This window comes from Nomascus leucogenys, chromosome 1a, assembly GCF_006542625.1.
Source record: "Nomascus leucogenys isolate Asia chromosome 1a, Asia_NLE_v1, whole genome shotgun sequence".
Taxonomy (NCBI): Eukaryota; Metazoa; Chordata; class Mammalia; order Primates; family Hylobatidae; genus Nomascus; species Nomascus leucogenys.
This window is the reverse complement of record NC_044381.1, coordinates 64,674,096-64,699,741: the sequence shown is the minus strand read 5'-3', so window position 1 is coordinate 64,699,741 and position 25,646 is coordinate 64,674,096. Positions and strand designations below refer to the sequence as shown.

At 43.7% G+C, this 25,646-nt stretch overlaps 1 protein-coding gene across 5 annotated transcripts in view; it reads left to right on the top strand.

The window, feature by feature from the left end:
* LOC100579261 (tight junction protein ZO-2) overlaps positions 1–25,646 on the top strand; it is a 106,853-nt gene that overhangs the window by 14,352 nt on the left and 66,855 nt on the right. For 2 of the 5 annotated variants that reach the window (XM_030810065.1, XM_030810073.1), the window contains exon 1: positions 8,685–8,977. The exons of 2 other annotated variants lie outside the window; for them this stretch is intronic. In XM_030810065.1, the coding sequence (XP_030665925.1) occupies positions 8,918–8,977 (60 nt within the window). In that variant the 5' untranslated portion in view covers positions 8,685–8,917. Of the gene's footprint in view, positions 1–8,598; positions 8,978–25,646 lie in introns of those variants that run through there. One more of the 5 variants, XM_030810089.1, reaches the window with a different exon arrangement.

The window sequence follows — 25,646 nt, the reverse complement described above, 5'->3', positions numbered from 1 at the left end:
AGTGCCTCTGAGGACCCAGGGTGTCCTGCCAGGAAGAAGTGCTCCTCCATGTTGCAAAGCATGCTCCCCAGCAGGTATGTCTAAACTAGACCGTGTGCCATAGGATGCTTCCTGGCTTTCCAGGAGTGGATCTGGGTTACACTCTGCCTCAGCCCCAGGCGGAGCACCACTGTGGCCTCTGCCTACCACCTGAGCACATCCAGATGAGCCCTATGAGTCACCTAGGAGTCTGCATGTGGTCAGCCTAGACTACAGCCATCTCCTTCCAACCCAGGACTCTCCCCAAACACCAGTCTAGGGCACCCCAGCTTCTTCTTTTTTTTTTTTTTTTTTTTGAGACAGAGTCTCGCTCTGTTGCCCAGGCTGGAGTGCAGTGGCGCGATCTCGGCTCACTGCAAGCTCCGCCTCCTGGGTTCACACCATTCTCCTGCCTCAGCCTCCCGAGTAGCTGGGACTACAGGCGCCTGCCACTGCGCCCGGCTAATTTTTTGTATTTTTAGTAGAGATGGGGTTTCACTGTGTTAGCCAGGATGGTCTCGATCTCCTGACTTCGTGATCCACCCGCCTCGGCCTCCCAAAGTGCTGGGATTACAGGTGTGAGCCACCGCACCCGGCCTGGGCACCCCAGCTTCTTAATCCATTCAGGCCACAGCTGACTCTGAATTGCACAGCTAATTCTTTTTTTATTTTTTTTTTGAGGCAGGGTCTTGCTCTGGCATCCAGGCTGGAGTGCAGTGGTGCGATCTGGGCTAGGCAGCCTCTGCTTTCCAGGCTCAAGCCATCCTCTTGCTTCAGCCTCCCAAGTAGCTGGGACTACAGGCATGCACCACCAGGCCCAGCTAAGTTTTTTGTAGAGATCAGTTCTTGCTATGTTGCCCAAGGCTGGTCTTGAATTCCTGGGCTCAAACAATCCTCCCATCTTGGCCTCCCAAAGTGCTGGGATTACAGGTGTGAGCCATCTGCCTAACCTTATTTACTGTTTTTAATTAAAATAACACAGGGCCAGGTACCTTGGCTCATTCCTGTAATCACAGCACTTTGGGAGACCAAGGTAGGAGGATAGGTAGAAGCCAGGAGTTTGAGGCCAGCCTGTGCAACATAGCAAGACCTCATCTCTACTAAAAATATATATATTTTTTTTTTTCTGAGTAGCCGGGATTACAGGCGTGGGCCACCATGCCTGGCTAAGTTTTGTATTTTTAGTAGAGACGGGCTTTCACCATGTTGGCCAGGCTGGTCTTGAATTCCTGGCCTCAAGTGATCTGCCTGCCTCCCAAAGTGCTGGGATTACAGGCTTGAGCCACCGTGCCCAGCCTTAACAATATTTTTTTAAAAAAATTAGCCAGGCCTGGTGGCGTGGGCCTGTAGTCCCAGCTACTTGGGAGGCTGAGGTGGAAGGACTGCTTGAGCCCAGGAGTTGGAGGTTGCTGTGAGCTATGATTGTGCCACTGCACTCCAGCCTGGGCAAGAGTGAGACCTTTTCTCAAAAATAAATAAAATAGGCTGGGTGCAGTGGCTCACGCCCATAATCCTAGCACTTTGGGAGGCCAAGACAGGAGAATCACTTGAGGTCAGGAGTTTGAAACCAGCCTGGCCAGCATGGTGAAACCCCGTCTCTACGAAAAAAAACCCCAGAAAAATTAGCTGGGCGTGGTGGCACATGCTTGTTGTAATCCCAGTTTGGGAGGCTGAGGCAGGATAATTGCTTGAACTCAGGAGGCGGAGGTTGCAGTGAGCCTAGATGATGCCACTGCACCCCAGCCTGGGTGAAATCAAGACTCTGTCTCAAAAAAAATAAAAAATAAAAATAAATAAAAATAATACTGTAGTAGGATCTCATTTTTGTAAACATTTTTCATTTCTTGATAGTCATCCATGTGGTCTTCTGTCTGTATATATGTCTAGAATGTTTACCTAATGTCAAAGATAGGTATTAGGACTTCAGTTTTTAAATTTCTTTGTGCTTTTCTGAACTCCTCAGATGCTTTATAATGAGCACCTTATTCTTGCAAAACTCAGTGGTCTAAAAAATTAACAAAAATGAAAATAGTTTTTAGTAACTATGGAACAACGTAAATAGCCTTACATCTGAAGTTACTTGCTTTACTAAATAGAAGTGGCCTGGTGTGGTGGCTCACGTCTGTAATCCCAGCACTTTGGGAGGCTGGGAGGTTGAAGCAGGCAGATCAATTGAGGCCAGGAGTTCAAGACCAGCTTGGCCAACGTGGTGAAACTCCACCTCTACTAAAAATACAAAAATTAGCCGGGCATGGTGGCACATGCCTGTAATCCCAGCTACTTGGGAGGCTAAGGCATGAGAATTGCTTGGACCTGGGAGGCAGAGGTTGTGGTGAGCGAAGATTGCACCACTGCACTCCAGCCTGGGCAACAGAGCGAGAGTCTGTCACAAAAAAAAAAAAAAAAAAAAAAAAAGAAGAATGTCTGCGTGAAAATTTGTTCTGTTCTTTGAGATACTAGAAATGTAGATACCAACATATTGGGTTTAATGGCAAAAACCGCAATTACTTTTGCACCAACCTAAAATAATTGACAAGTGGCAACTTAAAAGCAGCTTTCTGTTCTTTCTACATAATGTCAAGATATGGGAACAATCCTGAAGACAGGCAGTCTGAAAATTACTTATGAGTGATCCACAGAATGTTTCTAAAGGAAAAGCAAGAATCTTCAGTTGCCCAAAAGATGGAGGAGGCCTGAGAATTCTTACAGTGGTTTAGAATGTGTTCCTCTGTGCTGGAAGATAGCTTGAAAATACTTTGCTGTCTTTGTAATCTTTACACATCTATGATTGCTATAAAGTGAGCTTTGTTCTCTATTTCTAGAACCATCATATATTAGAATGAGGACCATCTCAATTCACAGGTCTATTATTTCTTGGGGGTGGGTGTCAGAGGGCATATGGCATTAGAAGCAGCTCTATATACAACTGAAAACAGTCTTGTAGCTATTTAGGATCTGGGAAGTAAGTGTACAAGTTAACTACCCCCACCCCCAAAAAAGAAAAAAGAAGAGGACTTTAACTTTGAAAGTGATCATGAGGGCCAGACGCGGTGGCTCATGCCTGTAATCCCAGCGCTTTGGGAGGCCGAGGCAGGTGGATCACCTGAGGTCAGGAGATTGAGACCATCCTGGCCAACACGGTGAAACCCCGTCTCTACTAAAAATACAAAAATTAGCCAGGTGTGGTGGTGGGCGCCTGTAGTCCCAGCTACTTGGGAGGCTGAGGCAGGGGAATCGCTTGAACCCGGGAGGCAGAGGTTGCAGTGAGCTAAGACTGCGCCATTGCACATTGCAATCCAGCCTGAGCAACAAGCGCGAAACTCTGTCTCAAAAAAAAAAAAAAAAAGTAATATATAATAACTAAAAGTGAAAGCATAAGGGGGCAAGCAGAACGTTAGATGCCGCTCTCCTGGAGGTAATCAGAGGGGCCATTGAGTGGGGTGATTATTGTGGGAGGAAGCCTGCAGGTGAACCAGGTGGTTATTGTTAACTGGTGTTTGGACTGAGGAAGATGGGTGGAACCCGGAGAGGAGACGAGGCTACCTGGACGTGGGGGCGGGGACGGGGACGGGGGAGGACACAAGGCCTTTACCATAAAAAACATCAGGTCCTTCTGTCGGAGTTTTAGCTGCTGCCTCAGCACTTTAGTCATCTCTGTGGTTGAGCAATTCTGATGTGTCACAATGTGTTTACATATCTTTGTCTTCAACACACTGAGCAGGCTCCCTTTTATAAATTGTCATTATCTTCTCTATAGCTACCCCAGGGTATATGGTAGGCATTCAAGAAAGGTTTGTTAAAGGAGAGTTACAATTCCAGTCTACTTTACAGTGTACACGTTAACCAAATTGTTTGGTGAACCTGTAAACTTTTCTTTTTTTTTTTTTTTTTTTTTTTTGAGACGGAGTTTCACTCTTGTTGCCCAGGCTAGAGTGCAGTGGCGTGATCTGGGTTTACTGAAACCTCCACCTCCCGAGTTCAAGTGATTCTCCTGCCTCAGTCTCCCAAGTAGCTGGGACTACAGGCGCCTGCCACCACGCCCAGCTAATTTTTTGTATTTTTAGTAGAGACAGGGTTTCACCATGTTAGTCAGGCTGGTCTCAAACTCCTGACCTCAGTTGATCCACCCGCCTTGGCCTCCCAAAGTGCTGGGATTACAGGCATGAGCCACCACACCCGGCTGAACCTGTAAACTTTTCAGTGTTAGTTTTCTTTGCTCCCAGTTGATGATACTTTATAACCATATTGCAGATATACACATATATATATATATATATGTATATACACACACATACATATGTGTTTCTCAAGAATCTCCACATTCTTGAGAAAATACAACTAAAAGGCATTTAGTTTATCACATTAATTTAAGGTCTTCTGACCAACTTATTTCTTATTTTTTGAGACAGTGTCTCTCTCTGCCACCTAGGCTGGAGTGTAGTGGTGCAGTCATAGCTTACTGCAGCCTCAAACTCCTGGGCTCAAACAATCCTCTCCCCTCAGTCCTCCAGTAGCTGGGACTACAGGCACATGCTACCATGCCCAGCTAATTTTATTTTATTATTATTTTTTGTAGAGACAGAGTCTCACTATGTTGTCCAGGCTGGACTCGAATCCCTAGGCTCAAGCAATCCTCCCGTTTAACCTCCCAAAGTGCTGGGATTACAAGCATGAGCCCCTGCACCCAGCTGACCAACCTATTTCAGAGACCTTATATATTGTAATATACACTGAAAAGTGTTGAAAAAAATTGTCCATTGCACAAACAATAACTAAATTTAAAAAGAAAAATATATGCACAAGCCTGTCTTTTCATGAAATCATTTTTTTGCATAATTTCCAGTTTTTATTTTTTTATAATTTTATCATTATCATCATACATTAGATGTAATTTGTTTTTTTGTTGATAATTATAGCATTATCATTCTCCTTGTTGTATAGACTTCCTTATTACAATTTTAAATGATATTTTGCTATGCCAATTATGTTGATTTACTGTAATTTAACAGCCCAGCCCACCATCATTGGACATTGGTGGTTTCTATCGTTCATTATTAGATATAGGCAGATAGTGAAGTGCTGCCTCACACCTAGTCATCCACTGTAATCTAACCTCCAGTCGTATCTTTCCATTGAAACAGCTCTGGCCAAGATAAGCAGTGGTCCTCTACTTAATGAACATCATCAGTTCTTACCTTAATTGAAATTAGGTAAGACCTCCTTGAAATTCCATGTTTTTGGCCTCTCCCTCTTTGCTGAAGTTTGTTCTTTCCTTGGCTTTTTGGACACTCTCCTCCAGAGGCGTTTCCTTTCTGGCAGCTCCTCTTTGGTCTCTGTTCTGGCGACTCAAGTCTGCTCCCTAAATATTGGCATTCCCAGAGATGAGTCCTGTCCTTAGTCCTCTCTTGGCTTAATCTACATCACGTCTCTGAATGTGGGATTGTCCCCTCCCAAGACTTCAACTTTTATGATACATTGATGATACCCAAATCACTTCCTCCATCTCAAATCTCTCTACTCAAATACTCATTAGTGCCTAGCACATAGGAGACACTTGATACATGTTTGTTAAATTACTGAACATCTTCACCTGGATGACTCATAGCGCTTGAAAATCAGTCTATAACTAAACTATCCTTCTTCAAGCTCCTCCCAAGATCTGCTCCCGCTCCTGTGTTCTGTTTTGATAAAAGCCACCGTCATCTCCTTTAAGTAAGCCAGAAACCTGAGAGTCAGTGTAGGCTCACTTCCCTCTCGTGTCTCCCCATATCTAGTCAGGCAGTCATCCAGCCTGCTGATCTACTTCCTTAGTTTCTCTAGAATCTGACTCCCTTTTGTCTAACACTGCCTAACTTCACGGCCACGTCATCTCTCACCTGTATTCCCACAAAAATGCATTTTTTGCCAGTCTTGTCATTCTTACTAACATTCTCCTCCCCCACAGCCCGTCTCCCACCAACTGTCAAATCCATCTTTATACTTGCCTGGGCAACTTCACCTCCTGGCACCTCAAGAGTAAGCCTGCTGCCTCTTCATTCCTTACATCTCTCTGTGTTATTTATTCCCCTTACCTGGAAGGCTTTTTTCCTTCTTTGTGTCTTAAAAATGCATTCCAACCTCTCCTTTAGAATGTATAAGCAACCCCATCTCTGGAAAGCCTTCCCTAACTCTCTCCTGCTAGACCACTCTGAGCCTGCCAGGAATCTCAGTACTTACACAGTTTATCATTACTTGTTGATTGTCTACTGCAATAGACTGAGTTCCCTGAGGCAGGATCCTGAGTATTTTATCAAGGAGTTGACAGAGGTGTTCAGTAAGTACCTGTTGAGTAGAAGACTTTTTTTTTGTTTTGAGACGGAATCTCGCTCTGTCACCAGGCTGGAGTGCAGTGGTGCAATCTCGTCTCACTGTAACCTCTGCCTCCTGGGTTCAAGCGATTCTCCTGCTTTCAGCCTCCTGAATAGCTGGGACTACAGGCGTGCACCACCACGCCCAGCTAATTTTTGTTATTTTTAGTAGGGACTGGGTCTCACCATGTTGGCCAGGATGGTCTTGATTTCTTGACCTCGCAGTCTGTCTGCCTCGGCCTCCCAAAGTGCTGGGTTACAGGCTTGAGCCACCGCGCCCTGCTGAGTATAAGTTCTGTGGATAAACACATTCTAGGAGTAGGGTTAAAATGTGCAAACCCACATGTGAAGAAGATGACTAATAAATTGCTTCTCCAAAGAGTTGTATTGATTTACACTGCCACCAGCAAAAAAGCCAGTATATCAACTGAACCATGTTTCTAACAACCATTTACTGAATGCTTATCATCTGTCAGGTGTTGTGCCAGAAGAATGGAGTTTCTGTCTATAAATATTTCATCATTTTGAGTAGTGCAGTCCAATAGAACTTTCTGCAGTGATGGAAATATTCTATATTTACACTGTCCAATAGGGTAGCTATTAGCCACATGTGGCTTCTGAGCCCTTGAAATGAGACAAGTGTGACTGAGGAATTTAATTTGTCATTTCCTCTAATTTTAGTTAATTTACATGTAAATGTAAACACTCACTGGTGGCAAGTGGTCATCTTATTGAACAGTGCAACTCCAGAGAGAAAAAAGGAAATCAGTCAGTAGATGTAACTGCCACATTTTGGATTATTTTTTAAATGTTAGTGGCTCTAAGCCCACATCACTGAGGTGTGGCCAGCTCTCGAGTGCTATCATTTGTATTAGTCAGCACCACCTAATTTGGGAAATATTTTATTTTTTCCTTTTTTTTGATTAAAACAATTTTAAAAAAATAGAGATGGGGTCTCACTATGTTGCCCAGACTGGTCTCAAACTCGTGGGCTCAAGTGATTCTCCCGCCTTGCCCTCCCAAAGTGTTGGGATTACAGGCATGAGCCACCATGCCTGGTCAGATTTGGGAAACATTTTATAAATAGGTGCTTAGATTAGGAGAGCAACGCCTTACATCAGGAATACAACCAAAATCTCTAAGTCTGGAGACTTGAGGCAAAGTGGGAAACGTTACTCACAGTGCTTTTTATCCAGACTTAGTTACTCCAAAGGAGGCCAGAAGCCTAACACTTCTGGAGAGGCATCTACTGGACTTGTTTTTCCACGAAACTGCTAGACTTGTTTTGATCAGGCAGGAAGTGAAGCAACTTTTCAGGGAGAGAGCCCAGCATCTTCATCTCCTCTGGGGCAAACCACACCTTTTACCTTCTAGTTGTGAGCCTAGGTCGAGTTTTGCTTTCCAATTAAGAGAAGAGCAGGGCAGGCAAAACTATTCTCTTACAAGATGGTTTTTTAAGATTTCAAACCCAAGGTTATATTTTTAATCGGTACCTGTTTGGATTCTCCAAATTAATTTGTATGCTCTTAAAATAAAGACACTTACCTCACTGCACAGTTCTTTGCACATAGAGGACTTCGAAACGAATAAGCACACTGAGTTGCATTACATGAATCCTGTCAGATAAGCACTTGTGACCTACTGGCAACCTTTTATAAGCTGATGATGGGAGAGGAGTTTCAATCTCTTTATTGGAGTTGTTGGAAGTGTGCCAAAGAGATAACCTGCAGTATATTGTCCTGAAAAGTCATGTTTTAATATTTAATACGAACATCTTATACCCTCGGAATTCGGGTAGGCAGTTGTTGGGCTGAGAAATCTGGGGTGCAAGGCCGTGTATGTGCTGGTTGGCCGGGCAGGCCTCTAGACAGGACCCAAAACTTTGAGGTTTTCCCAGTTCGACTCTTCGTAAGAGAGCTGAAGCTGCCTGTGTGAGGCCCTGCGAACCTCGCCAAAAAGTCTTCCTACAGGATACCCCCGCGACCTCACCGGGGAAACACCGCGGACACTCGGGCCAGCAGCGTCCGGAGCTCACTCCAGGTCTCCAAACTTGCAGCGCTTCCCAGAGCGCGCGCGCTCGGAGCGGGACCTGCTTGCTCCAGTGCACGCCGCGGAGCGAACCATCGGGCTGGCGGGGGTGGAGGGGTGCAGGCGTGGGGGCTGCGGGCCGTTCGGGCCTTCGGCTTCTCCTGCCGCCGCCGCCGCCTCCCGCCCCCGGCCAGGAGTCGCGCGTGACGTGGTTCGCTGCGGGAGCCTCGGAGGCGCGGCGCCGGCGAGCCCTTCCCCGGCAGGCGCGTGGGTGGTAGCGGCCAATTTGAGAGTTTCCCGGGCCGGGCGGCCGGCGGGGAGGAGCAACGCTCGGGTCGGGGGCGGGCCGACGCCGCCGCCGCCGCCGCCGCGGGAGGAGGGACAAAGGGGTGGGTCCCCGCGGGTCGGCACCCCGGCGGCTGGGGCTGCGGGTCAGAACACTGTCCGGTGGTGCCCAGGAGGTGTAGGAGCAAGAGCAGAAGCGGGGCCCGGAGCTGCGCGCCTACGCGGGACCTGCGTCCGAGATGCCGGTGCGAGGAGACCGCGAGTTTCCGCCCCGGCGAGAGCTGTCAGGTTTGCTCCGTGTAAGCGCCTCCTTGCGCCGCGCAGTCGGGAGGAGGGTCGCTAGCGTGAGCGTGGGAGCGCTGAGGGCTCTGCTCGCGTGCTGCTCTGAAGTTGTTCCCCGATGCGCCGTAGGAAGCTGGGATTCTCCCACCGGACGTGGGATGCAGGGGAGGGGTAGGTTTCAGCGTCTGGGCTGATGGCTCGTGGCCTCCGGTGCTCCTGGAACCTTTACTCTGAAGTCACTTGGGCTGGAGATTAAGGCGCGAGTAGGGGACACTGTCTTGAACCCGGTGTCCTGTATTTCTGCTGGCTTGGAGGCATCTCGTGTCTGTTGTGTCGCTTCCGTGTCTTTGTGTTTTCCTTCTCTATTTGAAACCACATTCGGTATTGATGCAAAGTTACAGGCTTGTGTACGTGAGAGAAACTGAAAACTCATCACAGAGCAGAATTCCTTTTCCTTTTTAATCAGCTGCGTCTGTAATATAAGTAAAAGTTTTTTTTTTTTTTTTTTCCAGTAGGGAATGGGGATGGAGATTTGGAAGGACCCACAAAAGAGGAGTGTGATGAATGCTTTGTATTCTAGTACTGTCCTACCTGTCACCAGTTCATTTTATTTTATGTCTTCATTTGTCAAGTTTCTGCTTTTACACGGTAGTTTAAGTTATAAATAATCAGGGGTTTCTACCACAGGGTTTTAACATTCTTGAAATGTGGACAAACTTGGGAGTGAGTGCTCCCGCGCTTAGTAATGGAATACAGCCTCCCACCTCTATTTCAGCTTCAGTTCTTAGGCTAGGCTGCTTTTCTGGCAGCTGTCTGGGCTTAGTAATGATGGTTGTTTTTTTCCCTGAAGTTCCCAGCGGAGAGTCATCCCTTGATAGAAACTGCCTTGCGCTCCTCACTCCGGCTCTCAGCCCGGGGAATCCCAGCGGGGAGGAGGGAGGGAGGCCGTTTTCTTCAGCTCCCCAGGTGGTCTGTGCTGGGTGTGCTGACGGTCCTTTTGGGAAAACAGGTCCACCTTTGCCTGCATAATTCAGAAAGAGATGTAATTTTCTGAGAGCGCACACCTAGACAGGAGATCGCTTGAAGTGAGAAATTCGTGGTGGTAAATGTATTTGTAGCAAAGTACCACTGCATATCCTGCTTGAGAGAATGAAATTTTATTATTCAGTAAGTTTTCATGAACAGCTCCACTTCAGTGTGGGGATTACGCAGATGGGCAAGAGCGTGGCTCTGTGACACAGTCCCGTTGGGAATGCCTGCAAGTCATTAAGAATCCGATGAGTGCCATTTAGAAATATGGACAGGGTACTGGAGCTTCCTCATTGTGGGGAGATGGCAGAAGCGGAGGTGCTTTACTAAAGCACCGGTGGCTTTTGAGGTGTTTCTTGTGGTTTTTCAGAGCTACTTCTGCAGTGGGGCCACTTTAGTTCTTTTCAGAGCTACTTATGCAGATTGATGAAGAAAGGGAACATTTCCCCTCTGAAATGCTGCTGTTACTTTTTCAGTACCGTCCAGCTATTATAATACTGAATGAGCCCCTACTCCTGCCAGTCACTGTGGGGGATACAAAGATGAACAAGATTCAATTTCTCCATTTAGGAGTCTAGTGGACCTGAAACTGTTAGACTTTACTCTGCAATCTCTGTCGGGATTCCTGAGACTGAGGGAGGGAATGTATGATGCCGATGCACACTCTGCAATACAGAAATTTAGCCAAGAGTGGGATTGGTCCTATATGCATTCCCTTCAGGGGATTCTTGCTGGGAATAAAGGGCATTTGAACAGATACCTCACCGAGCAAGCTACTGTAGAAAATGGGGCTAGTAATGCGTCCACTTCACCGGGCTGAGTGAGGTCTGAATGAAAGGACGTAGAGTACAAGGCATGTGGTGGATGCTAAATAAATGGTACCTAGTAATATGAACCAAACGGGTGCTGAAAACTCTTAAGTGCCGGGTCCTGGGTTGATAAGGGAGGTGAGATCTAAAGATACAAGTAGGAGGTGCCAGGTAGGTGTCCGGGAAAAAAACTGAAAGAGTTGTTGTTCACACTCTGTTGAAAGGCCTTGAAGGCCATAACGAAGCTTTGGGTGGGGGGAAGTCATAGAAATCCCTAATGTATTAAATGACTTGACTTTCCCTCCAAAGGAAGCGAACTAGTTTCCCAGTAAACATCCCACCCCATAACTATTTTTGAGGCATTCATAGGCTTAAGACCAATGAATTTTTACATCACCCCCGGGGGAATTGCATTTGCAATGACTTCTGCCTACATTTAACTTTTGATCTAGTTCTTTGTACACTGACAAAAGTTCACGGCCAACCATTTCTCTTCAGGACAAGTGTGAGAACTTTCTGCATACTGCTGAAGGCAAGGGAGATTTTGAGGTTAGCAAGGTTTTCCCTCCTTAAGAAGGTTATCTTTTTACGAGACACAAGTTCTTGAAACTAGGCGGGGCCACTTTAGTCCTGTGTGCAATAATATGTGTAGTAATATAAATAGTAATTTAAAAAGTCATGCAGACTTGGTTGGGGAGAGGCATGAAGTGTGGGTGTGGCGGGGGCGGGGTGAAGCGGTAGAAGGGTTCGCAATCACTGCTGAAACTTTCAACATATTCTACCAACAATATGAGCCACCAGGGAATTCCTTGCCTTATCTCTAGAACGAATCCCATTAAGCAGTTGCGGCTACAGATGAATTTATCTAGGTTGAGAGCTGATTCCCAATAACATGCCTCATTGATTTGACTCTAAGCAGTAATCAGGGGCCCAACAGTTGTTGGACCAACCAGCCTTGATTTTCCAGAGAAGGTGATTTGGTATATGGTAGTACCTGAGGGTGAGATTGCCCCAGACGGGAGTGGAGGGAAGCAGAACAGTTTTCTCTGGCGTTTTACTGAGTTTGTGTCTTGATCCTAAATCCAAGGGTTAGGGTCAGAAACATAGACTCAGAGGTTAGATTTAACACCCATTTAGTGGGTTAAACACATCAATGGTTATGTGAACTTTGTTAAGGTTAAAAAAACTATTTAGGGCCTATTTCACCCTCATAGGAATTTTTGCAATCAGCCTTTTTAGTAGATGCCCATATAGAAAGTGAATTTGGGAGGGTCTAAGGTGGTATTACTATTAAAACTTTTTGAAAAGACTATGTGATAGCAATGGGAAAAAAATTCAGGCATTTTCATGATCCAGTATGCAGTATTGCAATAGCTAGTTTTAATTTTATTTTTGTTTTTGTTTTTTTTTTTGGGAGATGGAGTCCTGCTCTGTTGCCCAGGCTGGAGTGTGGTGGGGCAGTCTTGGCTCACTGCAACCTCTGCCTCCCAGGTTCAAGCGATTCTCCTGCTTCAGCCTTCGAAGTAGCTGGGATTACAGAAGTGAGCCATCGTACCTGGCCACTAGTTTTAATTTTGGATGGTACCTAGGAAAGCAGTTGAGCTAGTATGCTGCATACATTGTAGTGTGAGAGGCAGAGTTCCAGGTTGGAGAGTGTCTGCTTCCACTTTTTCCATTTGATTAGGAAAAGCACTTCTTAGAACTGGGTGACTGACAGCTAGAGCCCCAGAAGACCTGCACAAGCTGGGGCAATGGCTACCCATAACAGTGACGATTCCATTTTGTTTTTTAAAGGGATTCATGTCTCTATCATCCAGCTGGCCATTAAACAACCAAAGCTTCATCATCCTAGATAACCTCTGAACTCTCAGAGGAGACAGTGTAAGGACTGTCATACCCCCAAAATACCTAATCATTTAATAAAGCATTTTCTTTACCTTTTATGCTATCCCCAAAACAGTGCTTTCCAAAGTCTGGTATACAGACAGACTTACAGGTGGTGCAGAGAGATATATATTCTATTTTTCAATTATGATGCATGAATATTATACGTTAGGAATAAAAACAGAAAACCAGCTACCACATCCATTTATTTCATGGCTAGATTGCTTAGAATGAGACAAAAATAAATATTAAGTAAAGCAGTGAGTTTGCTTTAAGAAAAATTATCAACTCTGGGAATGAGTAATATGAGGCTAAGGCAAAAATGGTAAAGCTAGCCCTTGACATTTGAGGTATGCATAATACTGCTTAAAATATGAGTGTGGTGCTTACTTATAGAGAGCCTGGTATACCTCGACCATGCCTTCAAGAAAGTCAAACACAGAATGGCCCAGAATAGCCAGGAAAGTTGAATTTGATGGACTTTCTGTCTTAAGCGTGTGCATCCTGCTCTTATCCACTCAGATCTCTTAGATGTGGTTGCAGACAGTGTATTTGTAGAGCTAGCTGTTTGTTTTAATGTCTGGCCCAATTCTCATTCCTTTCTCTGCTTCCACAAGCCATTCTGCAGTTTTTAAAAGTCTGTTGGTATGACATTTTTGATATGATAGAGTGATAGGAGAGGAAGTATTTTGGCACCGATGAAGGACATCACTCTATTATCAAGTGACTCTTGCTCATGATTCATTGCCGAAGAATGTGGACAGCCAAACAGCCTCACCTGTAAACGCATTTAATTTCTGAAAGTCTTTCGGAAGAATGCCAACTGGATGAGTTGTTTTTTTTTCTTTTTTCTTTTTTTTTTAATATGAAGCTTGTATTGGTCTGTAAAATAGGCTTTAACAAGGATTTTCGTAGGAACAGGAAGCCTTGAAGTAGAAAACAAGTATCCCTGCTTTGACCTAGAGAGATGCATGCTCATGGCAGGCAAATGAATCAAGGAGAAGAGAAAATACTGTTTCAGTAGACTCTAGTGATGTGTGTGTTCACACCATTTATGAGAAATCCTAAGCTTTCAATTAGTAACTTGTACTTTAGTCATTTCAAATCAGCACAGATATTTGTTTAGTGCCTCTGCCAGAGGGTTAAAGTTAAATCAGGTTTTTTAACCTGAAAAACATAATGTAGCTTTCCTTAACCATTTACACACCGTTGTGTATTGCAGACCATAGTCAGATACATTTTGTTATAATGAATGTTTATTTTACTTTTTAGCTCAATTAGAATATCAGTGGTTATTGTTTCTATTTTGTTTCTCTTCCTACAGTTACTGTATGGGGGTGCAGTAACAGTAGTGGTGGTGAAAGTAAATTTCTTTTCTTTTTCTTTTTTTGAGACGGAGTCTCGCTCTGTTGCCCAGGCTGGATGGAGTGCAGTGGCACAATCTTGGCTCACTGCAAGCTCCACCTCCCGGGTTCATGCCATTCAGCCTCCCGAGTAGCTGGGACTACAGGCGCCCGCCACCACACCTGGCTAATTTTTTGTATTTTTAGTAGAGATGGGGTTTCACTGTGTTAGCCAGGATGGTCTCGATCTCCTGACCTTGTGATCCACCCGCCTTGGCCTCCCAAGTGCTGGGATTAGAGGTGTGAGCCACCATGCCCAGCTGAAAGTGAATCTCTTAATGGATATTCCATGAATCAAATATTTGTGTTTTAGGAAGTTAGGCTGACCAAAAGATTTCAAATCATACCTTTAATCATGGCAAAGATCTTATGTCACATTCTTGAGTGCACACGTTCACTAAATTTTACCTATGTGTGTATGTGAACATGGGCTTCAGAATTAATTAGTGTGGTAATTATTATTTCTATTGTAGACTTTAATCAGCCATATTAAATATATGCATTATGTTCACAGAGAAAACATGGTGGTGTCATCTTTGGAAACTTTATAGTATGCCCTAAATTATAGATACCCTATATAACTATGGTACTAAACACATGAGTTAGTGACAAGTCAGGCATTTGGAGGGAATGTTTGTAACCCATGGTGGGAGAGAGTTATTAGCATAGTTATTCTTACTGGTAGATAACAGTTATGACTGTAATGAAGAGAATGTGACTAAAATCCAGTTATGCCTTTGCCATCATATTAAAAGCTTTGATGAAGACGGGAGAACATTGCAGATACTTTGGATTTTGTCACTTGAGTTGAAGGTAAATAGAGAAAACAGTACTTTGTAGTCATCAGTAGGAATTAATGAACTCTTCCAGGACATGTAGCTTCAAGGACCTTCTAGGTTCTTCTGAGGGGGAAATAATGTTCCACTTGGAGCCATTTTTTCCATTTGTTGAGAGTCATTTGTTTTCAGAGTATTGAAGGAAGTGTTCCGAGTTCTAGGTTGTGTTTCTTTGATGCCTTATAAAGCCGAGCACACCTGAGACCCTGGGTGGAGCTCTGTAATAGGAACAGGAGGAGTAAGTAATGTAGGTTTCCAGAGACAATCATTCTGCTCTCAGTCCTTGGAAGACGGTTCCTAGGTGTATATGGCAAAGCAGATGGAATTATTTGAGGGAATTAATTAGCAAAACTAAACATTTCTGTTTTTGAAAGGAATGAATCATTTGGAAGGAACTTCCTGGTGAGCTCAGTTTTAGCAGCCTGGTTTCTCCCTTACCCTTCTGCAGTCTGGCTGAATCAATTGTGTTCTTGCCTGTGATTGGTGAGGATGCACATGCTACTATTTATTCTAGCCCTTATCACTTCCCATCAGCCCTGAGCCCTTCCCTGGTCTGAGTCATCTTGGTAACCCCAGAAGCTAACAGAGCACCAAACACATCCACTAAACATTGGACTGACTTGATTTGGGGCAGGCTTGTTGTATAAGCTAGTAGGAATAAGAGACTAATTGAGAAATTAGGACAGTGGATTCCTGACATTTATATAGTGAGTAGATGATCGTTCGTTAGAATTGCGAATTTCATCCAGAAAATTTTGTCCAAAAAAAATTATAGAATTTCATCCAGACCATTTTTGTAACGGCGTGGAAGCAGCATTAGCTGCACCACTGATTAGCTGGGTGGCTTTTGCTGTCTTGTGACTCTAGTTTTCAATTTCTTTATTTTTTTATTTTTATTTTTTTTGAGATGGAGTCTAGCCCTGTCACCGAGGCTGGAGTGCAGTGGCCCAATCTCAGCCCACTGCAACGTCTGCCTCCCAGGTTCAAGCGATTCTCCTGCCTCAGCCTCCCAAGTAGCTGGGATTACAGGCACGTGCCACCACGCCCTGCTAATTTTTTGTATCTTTAGTAGAGACGGGGTTTCACCATGTTGGCCAGGCTGGTCTTGAACTCCTGACCTCGTGATCCGCCTGCCTTGGCCTCCCGAAGTTCTGGGATTACAGGCATGAGCCACCGCGCCTGGCCTAGTTCTCAGTTTCTTTATCAGAAAATGAGTAGTTACAGTTGATCATCTCAAAGTCTTTTGTGCTTAAGATTCTGAGGGTTTTGAAGTCTGAGTATAAAGCCTAGAGAACATTCTAAATTATTTCTATTGGTTCTTATCATCTTAAAATGTTTTTGTGCTCCTTAAACTACGTTTGTGTTTTCCCTTTCTTTCTTTCTTTCTTTCTCTCCCTCTCTCTCTCTCCCTTTCTTTCTTTCTTCTTTTTTTTTTTTTCTAGAGATCCAGTGGATTCTCTCTGAAAAGCATTTTTTAAAAAGACAAACAGAGCCCAAGAGTGGCTGGTAGTTGTTTTGCTCATGAAGTGATGGAAAGATCTATTATTCAGTTGCAGCTTAAATTATGTACCAGCACCACGTGTGCTGGATTCTCTTCCTTACTTTGCAGGCTAAGCCAGCAACTGCAACCATCTTGCAGAGCTTCTTGAGAATCCTTCTTCCTCTTCCTCTTCCTCTCCACCCCCCATGGACTTCTCCCCCGGCCTCATTGCCTGTGACACACGCTTGCAAAAAGGGGCAGGCCTGCAGCTGGGAGCCCTTTCTGATTTGTTCTTCACAAATGTGTTGAAGATGAGCCTACTGGTCACTACTGCAAAAAACCACATTGTTCACTGGTGTAAAATCACTGCTGTCATCTGAGTTTCAGCATAACTTCAGGCATGTTGGAGTTTTTCAACATCACCTCAGGCAGAGCACTTTGCCTTCCTTGGGCTGGTCTGTTTAGTGTCTGGGTGAGTTTTAAGAGGGGAGAGAGATTGTGGCATCTTAGACGCTCACTGAAATTTTCCAGAAATGGAACTGGAAACATTTGTGCATTTCCTTCTGGTGTTATTGTTAAAGGCTAAAAACAAGGGCAAGTGGCAACACATTGAAATGAAGAGGCCCCAAGTTTGCAACACATTGAAAGGAAGAGGCCCCAAGTTCATTTTGAGCCTAAATTGAATTTTAATCAAAGGTCTGGGAGAAATATTTAGTCTACTCATACTATTTAAGTGCACAATTTGGCAGATGACTTTGGGCAGTGAAGGATCTGGAAGAGGCAGAAAAGGTAGACTCAATTTGCCAGACTTAGAGCTGAAAAAATTTGCCTGGTATATTTCCATGAAGAAAATTTTCCTGTAGAAGCAGTGGCATGACCTCTGTTACAAGTCTGCATATTGATAATGAAGCTTTTTCTGTGTTATCAATTTCATTGAATTTATATATATGTATATACATATACACACACACACAAATCTCAAGTAGAGTGCTTGATGAATTTCTTTTTTTTTTTTTTTTGAGATGGAGTTTCATTCTTGTTGCCCAGGCTGAAGTGCAGTGGTGCCATCTCAGCTCAGCACAACCTGTGCCCTCCGGGTTCAAGCAATTCTCCGGCCTCAGCCTCCGGAGTAGCTGGGACTACAGGCGCGCACCACCATGCCGGCTAATTTTGTATTTTTTTTTTTTTTTTTTTAGTAGAGACAAAGTTTCTCCATGTTGGTCAGGCTGGTCTTGCGCTCCTGATCTCCGGTGATCCACCTGCCTCAGCCTCCCAAAGTGCTGGAATTACAGGCGTGAGCCACTGTGCCTGGCCAGTGAATTTTATTTATAGTGGTAAAGTACATATAACATTAAGTATACCATTTTAACCATTTTAAAATATAAAATTCAATGGCATTTAATACACTCACAGTATTTTGTAAACACCATCATCACTCTAGTTCCAGAGGTAGATGAATTTTTACGTGAATGTATTCACCTGCATGATTACCACCTAGATTAAAAACTAGAATTTTCCATCGCTCTGGAAAGTTCTCTCTTGCCACTTTTCCAATGATTACCACACCTACCTAAAAGGGAACTTCTCTTCTGACTTCTCTCACCGTGGAACACTTTTGCTTGAACTTGGGAGAGGACCCATATATAAATAAAATCAACATTTTATGTCTGTCATCTTTCACTCAGCCTAACCTCTGTGAAAATTCATCCATATTTGTTGCGTGAGATTCAGTAGTTCTTTTTTGCTGCTGAGTCGTATTCCATTTATATGCATCTGTCACATTTGGTTTATCTCTTCTGTTGATAGGTATTTGGGTTATTTTCAGTGTTTTTGCTATTATGAATAAAGCTGCCATGAAAAGCACCTACACATTGCCTTGTGGACATGTGCACCCGTTTCTCTTGTGTGAATTCCTAGGACCATAGGTTAGGGATTTTTTAAAAAACTTATTTTAAATTAAAAAAAAATTTTTTGAGACAGTCTCACTCTGTCACCCAGGCTGGAGTGCAGTGGCGTGATCTCAGCTCATTGCGACCTGTGCCTCCCAGGTTCGAGTGATTCTCCTGTCTCAGCCTCCCAAGTAGCTGGGATTACAGGCATGCGCCACTACACCTAGCTAGTTTTTGTATTTTTAGTAAAGACAGGTTTCTCTTCAACTCCTGAGTTCAAGCAGTCTGCCCACCTTGGCTTCCCAAAATGCTAGGGTTATAAGCGTGAGCCACCACACCCAGCCAGGTTACGGATGTTTAACATTGATTCTTTACCTCTGAAGTCAGATAAACCTGGGTGTGAATTCTTTTGAACTGCCACTTGCTTGCTTGACCTTGAGCAATTTACCTTTTTCTCATGTTCGGTTTTCTCAGCTGTAAAATGGGCCTACCCTATCAGTCATGGTTCAATCAAGAAGACATGTCATTCTAGCTATTTCAAGGAGAAGGGGATTCAATACAGAGTATTAATTGCCTTCAGAACAAAGAAAAGGCGAGATGCGCAAAAAATGGAAGACCACCGCTGGCTTTCTGATTTGCCGCAAAAAAAGTTAGAAAGCTGCTGCCACCCAGAGCAGACCCAGAAGGTCTTGACCTTCCACCTTCTCAGCCTCTCCAGCCTTGAGGCTGGTGAAAGGGCAGGGAATCTGGACATGCTGTAAAGCTCGTGTCTGAGGAATCCAACTTTTGCCTGCTACTGCTGCTGTCTGTAGGAAGAAGAAAAACAAACGGCTTCTGCTTTCCTTCATCCTTCCAGATCTCAAACACGTGTACCTCGCTGGTAGAACCCTGTTGGCAAGAGAGTTGGGGGATCTCTGGTAGAAACAGAAACTCAGTGCCAGCAAAGAAGAAGTGGCATAGATGCCACCTGGGGTTGCTTTGAGGTGCTCAGTAAATGGCAGTGGTTATAATTTATTATTTTCATCATTATTCCTCAAGAACTGCTGCTGCAGTTCAGACTGATTTCTCTCTCTCTCCCTTTTTTTTTTTTCTTGAGATGGGCTTGCTCTGTCACCCAGGCTGGAGTGCAGTGGTGCCGTCACAGCTCACTGCGGCCGTGATTTCCCTGGCTCAAGTGATCCTCTCACCTCAGCCTCCTGATTAGCTGGAACCACGGGCATGCGCCACCACACCTGGCTATTTTTTAAATCTTTTGTAGAGATGAGGTCTGTCTGTGTTGCCCAGGCGGGCCTTGAACTCCTGGGCTCAAGCGATCCTCCTACCTCAGCCTCCTGAAGTGCTAGGATTATAGGCGTGAGTCACCATGCTTGGGCACCAGACTGATTTCTTTTTTTTTTTTTTTTTTGAGACAAGAGTCTTGCTCTGTTGCCCAGGCTGGAATGCAGTGGCACAATCTCAGCTCACTGCAACCTCTGCCTCCCGGGTTCAAGCGATTCTCTTGCCTCAGCCTCCCGAGTAGCTAGGATTACAGGCGGGTGCCACCATGCCTAGCTAATTTTTGTATTTTTAGTAGAGGCAGGGTTTCACCATGTTGGCCAGGCTGGTCTCGAACTCCTGACCTCAGGTGATCCGCCTGCCTTGGCCTCCCAAAGTGCTGGGATTATAGGCGTGAGCCACCGTGTCCGGCCCAGACTGATTTCTATAATGCATGTTCATTCTTTTCACTTTATAGTCACATGGATGCCACTGTAAGAGCTCCCTGCCACATAAGGTGTTGTTTTTCTGGAAGGGCCTCTCAGATTCTGCATCTATTGCTCTGTGATTCTAGGTACTTTTCTAAAGGTATAAGCTTGAGAAATTAGTTTTCAAGCCTGTAATTAATGTAGAGCTGAAAGGTGACTTAATTCTAAGAGCTGCTGCTTTAATGTATAATTTTATGGAACCTAATGAGTGTTTTCAAAGTCATTCCACTTTATTATTAATAAAATAAAAGGTAATATATAAATCTGGCTGATAGATGGGGTTACTTTTTTCTCTGTCTTTAACTTCCTTTGTCTTTTGATAAATGAGATGGAAGATTTTTATCATATTTTGTACCTCAAATCTCTCGCGGAGGGAACACTGTAGTCTACCAAAACTTGGCAGAAGTGTCTGTCCTATTGTGAGCTTATTTTATGAAACATGAGCTATAATGTAGTGCTTTTTTTTTTTTTTTTTTTTTTTTTTTTGGAGACAGAGTCTCTCTCATACCCGGCTAATTTTTTTGTATTTCTTAGTAGAGATGGGGTTTCACCGTGTTAGCCAGGATGGTCTCGATCTCCTGACCTCATGAGCCGCCTGCCTTGGCCTCCCAAAGTGCTGGGATTACAGGCGTGAGCCGCTGCACCTGGCCAATGTAGTGCTTTTAAGACATTTAAAAATCTTGGATCAATGTTGGCAACAGCTTGTCTGTAATGATGTCACACGTGGAAAGAACCGAGTTTTTCTTAACTTTAGAATGTGAATTTTTTCCTCCTTCAAATACTTTTTCCTATAACCCAAATCTGTTTTACTTTCCAGGGACCCTACTATTACTGCCCTAAGGTAATTTGCTAGAAACGGAGTGGTCAAGATGTATTGATTAACGTTTTAGGCTTACTTCTGTAGTACTACTTCTGAAGGCTCCTTGCAGAGAAATTTGAAGTGATAAGGAAAGCAAATATTCAAAGTGGAAAGATAAGTATAACCAGTGACTATTTCAGCCACTGGTTTAGCAGTTCAAGTGAGCTGGCTGTTTGTAAAGCTTGCTTAGTAAATGAATGTGCTAGAAATATATTGACAGAATTTGGTTTTATCTCTTTTTCTCCAGACTTTTAGTCGGCCAGGGCTAACAATGGATGTCCAAACAGTTTACAGTGGCTGATATACAATGCACAAAGGGCTTCACTGTTTGGAGACTAGAAAATAGAGCCAGAGGGGAGCTTCTTATGGGCATTGACCTAATTCACTCCTTTTGGCAAAAATTCTTGGTTTTAAATCAATATACATATTTCTGACCCAAATATCTATAAATATTTCAGCTAGTAGTGTTACAGCTGGAGGAAGGGACCCGTGGTGTTGCTTTGTGTATTTTTATAAAGTACAGCCTTTATTTTCATTTGACAGTATTCTTTAGAAATAAATTGTCAAGTGAACTAATATTCCACAAAAGTTAGGGAAAGTTAAGAGAGGCAGCTGAAATTCCATCCGTTTCCTCCTTAGTCCCTGGAACCTCCCCACAATCAGGAATTTGTTAGTCACCTGGTTTTTAAAGATAAATTTCTCTGTGGGCGTTTCTGCTGAGAAATGTGGGGAAACAGGACTGAGCTAAAAATAAAATTAGTTCAGGCATTGCTAAACTTCTAAGTATCATGTTTGTGATGTACTTTTTCAGGAAACATAAATTGGCAATGTTTTTGCTCCTTTTTGTTACCACAGAAAGAATATTTGCAGTCAGCATGCACGGCCTGAAAGAATATCTCTCGCCTATTAATAGAACAGAAGGAACATACACTTGTCTGTGTGGGGGAAAAACATCTCATTTGGCTTAGTAGTAAGCTCCAAGTAACAATTGCATTGTTGTTCTGAATTGTCTTTGAGTGTGATTGGATGATTAAATATAAATGTTGACCTGATTGGATTATATCACAGCAATGAACTGTCCTGAATAAACAGCTGTAACATACCACTCCAGACGGTTACCAGACTTAGTAAGCTGGCTTTATATTTAAGTGTTGTAGAAACTGGGATGCTGTCATTTCTGTTTCTCTGTCTCTTTCGTCTGTTCCAATTTGAGATATACTGACTATGTTAGTGTAGTCTGCTACATGGATAGTCCTTTATCTTTCAGCAACATAAGCAACATAAGCTTTTTGATTGAGACGAGCGTAATCAAAAGGAATGCTGGGAAACAGTGAACTGTAAAAAATGTCCTCAATTCGATACAGGCTTCAGTGCACATGTTTATCCTTTCAGAAGATCAGTGTGTTTTCAGTGAGGGTCTAAACCCACTGGCCTGGATTCCACCTCTTGTTGTATGGGTGGTCAGTTTTAACATTAGGGAGTGTTGATTGTGAGCTCTTGAGAGCAGGGCTGGTTCTTTGCATTCCTAGGTAGGCATGATGTAGAGTAGTTGCTCAGTAAATAGGGGAAGGTGAAAGGAAGAGAAGGGAGAGAAGGTGAGTCTCAAAAGACTGGAATGTGATAAGCACACGTTTATCACACTGGGTGTGTATTCTCTCCCCTTTCTTAGAGTATTCCTTGCCTCCTGAAAAAAGCACTTTGCAGGAAATATGGAGATCTTTTGAACCTGTGACTTTGTATTATTGGACTGAGAAGTCCAAGATATGCATTAGTGGAGCTTATAGAACTGCTCTGAGAATGTGTTCTTGAGTTCTACAAATATTATGGGGTGTCTTGGGGGCTGGCTCACTCCAGCTCAGTTCCCATGTGTTAAGTGGAACTTCTGATCTGTTGAATGCCTAACCATGACGGAGCCCAGGAGACAAAGTGAGGTGTGGTTTGCTTTGCTGTAAGACCATGTTTGGTTAGCTTTTCTCTAGCAAAGCTGGGGAAGGAGATCACAGGGCTGATGTAGTGATAGGCCCTTGGTGTAGATCTCACTGACTTTTCCCAATCAACTAGGGGTAAATGTTAACCCTATTTTATAGGTGGGAAGCAGAGGCTCAGAAACATTAAGTAAATTGCCCAGTGTCACACGGCTTGTGTGACAGGGAGGGGATTTGAGCCAAGGTCCATTTGACTAATTTGAAACCTGTAGATTCTGTCAATTCCACCAGTCTCTGCTTTTTAGAATCGCAGTGGCAAGAAAATAGGAGAAGCTCAAGGCCCTGTGTTGATTATTAGGAGTTTAAACATCATCGCTGAAAGTGCATAGAAATATTTGTATCCCCAGAGAATCTTGAGTAAAAGTAACATATCAGTGTTGTCAAGAGATGTCTTCATTCATCAGAGACCTCTGTGTGTTCATTACTGTATGAGACCCCAAAGACTCCAAGTTGCCTCTAAGAACAGCCTTACAGGGAGATATTAAGCGATTATGTATACAGCTAGCTAAAACCACAACTTTAGTATAGAAATAATAAGAATATGTCTTATCATGTGAGAGTATTCTTTCTTCAAGTCCATAGCCTCTAGTTAGAAATGACTGTGTTGTCCCATCAACCCCTTCTCTCAAAAACTATTATCAATATCAGGAAAAACTTATGGTTACAAACTCCTGGGTTGTAGAATTGGAAGGAACAACTTAGATATGCTGTGTTTGGGAGCTTGCCTTGAGGATTGGAATTCCCACTGCAAGTTTCCTTGGGGTCAAAGTACATCTCCTAAAACATCAAATACCTCCAAGAGGTTTTAGGCTATCAGACAGCCACACTTTAGTGTGGAGTAGACTAGTCAGCTTTCTTCTACTATCTAACTGACACCAAACACATTGTTAAAGAGATAATTTTGATTGGGGATGAAGATAGGGAATTCTGAAGCCAGAACATTCTGGTGATGGAGCAGATACTGTTGAGATGTTGGCCTCGGGACAGGGTGGAGGAGGAGGACACTGATAACCAGAGCAACCAGCCCAAGGGGTAGAAAGACCTAGGAAGTCCCACATACAAATTTTGCTTCTTTCCTGTTTCTCCACGGAACCCTGGGAAGGGTGCTTATTTCTCTTCCTCAGTGTCTTTCCCCAGGACCCAGAATTGATAGGTTAGTTGAGTTTCTGTGGGCAGTCTAAGGATGTGTTACTATTTAAAATGTTAGTAACGTTTTCAGATTCACTGAGATTCTTACTGAGTGTGGTGGCATATGCCTGTGGTTGTACTTGGAGACTGAGGCAGGCAGGAGGATCGCTTGAGCCCAGGAGTTGGAGGCTGCAGTGAGTTCTGATTGCTCCTGAGAATAGGAATAGCCACTGCAGTCCAGCCTGGCCACCACAGTGGAGACTCCGCCTTTTTTTTTTTTTTAAAGTTTTAAAAAGTTTAAAAAAAAAGACAAAGAAAAAGGAAAGTTGACAAATGGTGGATATATGATTCTGACCACATTCTAAATTGGACTTGATGGTGGGCAAGGGAAACTTCCAGTACTTATCCCCTCTTTAAAAAACTTCTCCTGGGCCGGGCGTGGTGGCTCATGCCTGTAATCCCACCACTTTGGGAGGCCGAGGCGGGCGGATCACCAGGTCAGGAGATTGAGACCTTACTGACTAACACGGTGAAACTCTGTCTCTACTAATAATACAAAAAGAAATTAGCCGGGTGTGGTGGCAGGCACCTGTAGTCCCAGTTACTCGGGAGGCTGAGGCAGGAGAATGGCGTGAACCCGGTAGGTGGAGTTTGCAGTGAGCCGAGATGGTGCCACTGCACTCCAGCCTGGGCAACAGAGCGAGACTCTGTCTCAAAAAAAAAAACAAAAAACAAAAGAAAACAAAAAAACAAACTTCTCCTGTAGCAGTTTGCCTTGAGTTGTGGGTGCCACCTCCCTCACTGTCTTTTTCTGAGGGTACATAAATAAATTGCATCCTAGCTTGAGATCAGGAGCCATGGTTTTTACTTCTCTGTGTCCAACACAATTCTTCTACACAGTGTCTTGCCCATTACATGTGTTGATAATACTGACAAACATAGTTAATCTTCTTTGAAGATTATCTGAAGCAAGATTTTGACCTTAGGTCAGCTTCCCCTGCAGTATGTGATTGGAAACTGCGAACAAGTTCAGATTTTAGTTTAGGTAAAAATATAACCAGAGAATTTGCTACCAAGCATAGTTGACTTTGAGCTGACCTAACTTTTGGATTATGTACTCACTAAGAACTTATCTCTTATTAATTAAACAAATACAAGGAAATAACCCAATAAAAACACTCAAAACAAGTTTATCCCCAAATAGTGTACTTGATGCTAAGGACAGACCTAAAGTTTGTTGAGAATAGAAATGAAAAATGAGGCAAAAGAAACCAGGAATTGAGATGTGTGTGTGCCTGTACCCGCACCCGTGTGAGCCCCTGGCAGGTAAGGATCCATGGCCCCTGCACATCAGTCTTCTGTTACTAACTTTTGCATAAATTGAGTCTGGTGGTTAGCAAGCTACATACAGCCGGCTGCCTGTTTGTTGTTGTTTTCTGCCTGCTAGCTAAGAACTGTTCTTGCATTTTAAATAGTTATATAAGTATCTATGTGATCTCCTTGATTTTGCCTCTTGTAGTGGAAAGGCTAAAATATTTATTGTCAGGCCCTTTGATAAAATGTTTCCTGGCCTGCCTCAGACCTCCCGGAAGCTGGGTGTTGGCTTGATTTGTCTCCTGTTCTGCAATTTGGGAATAGTCGA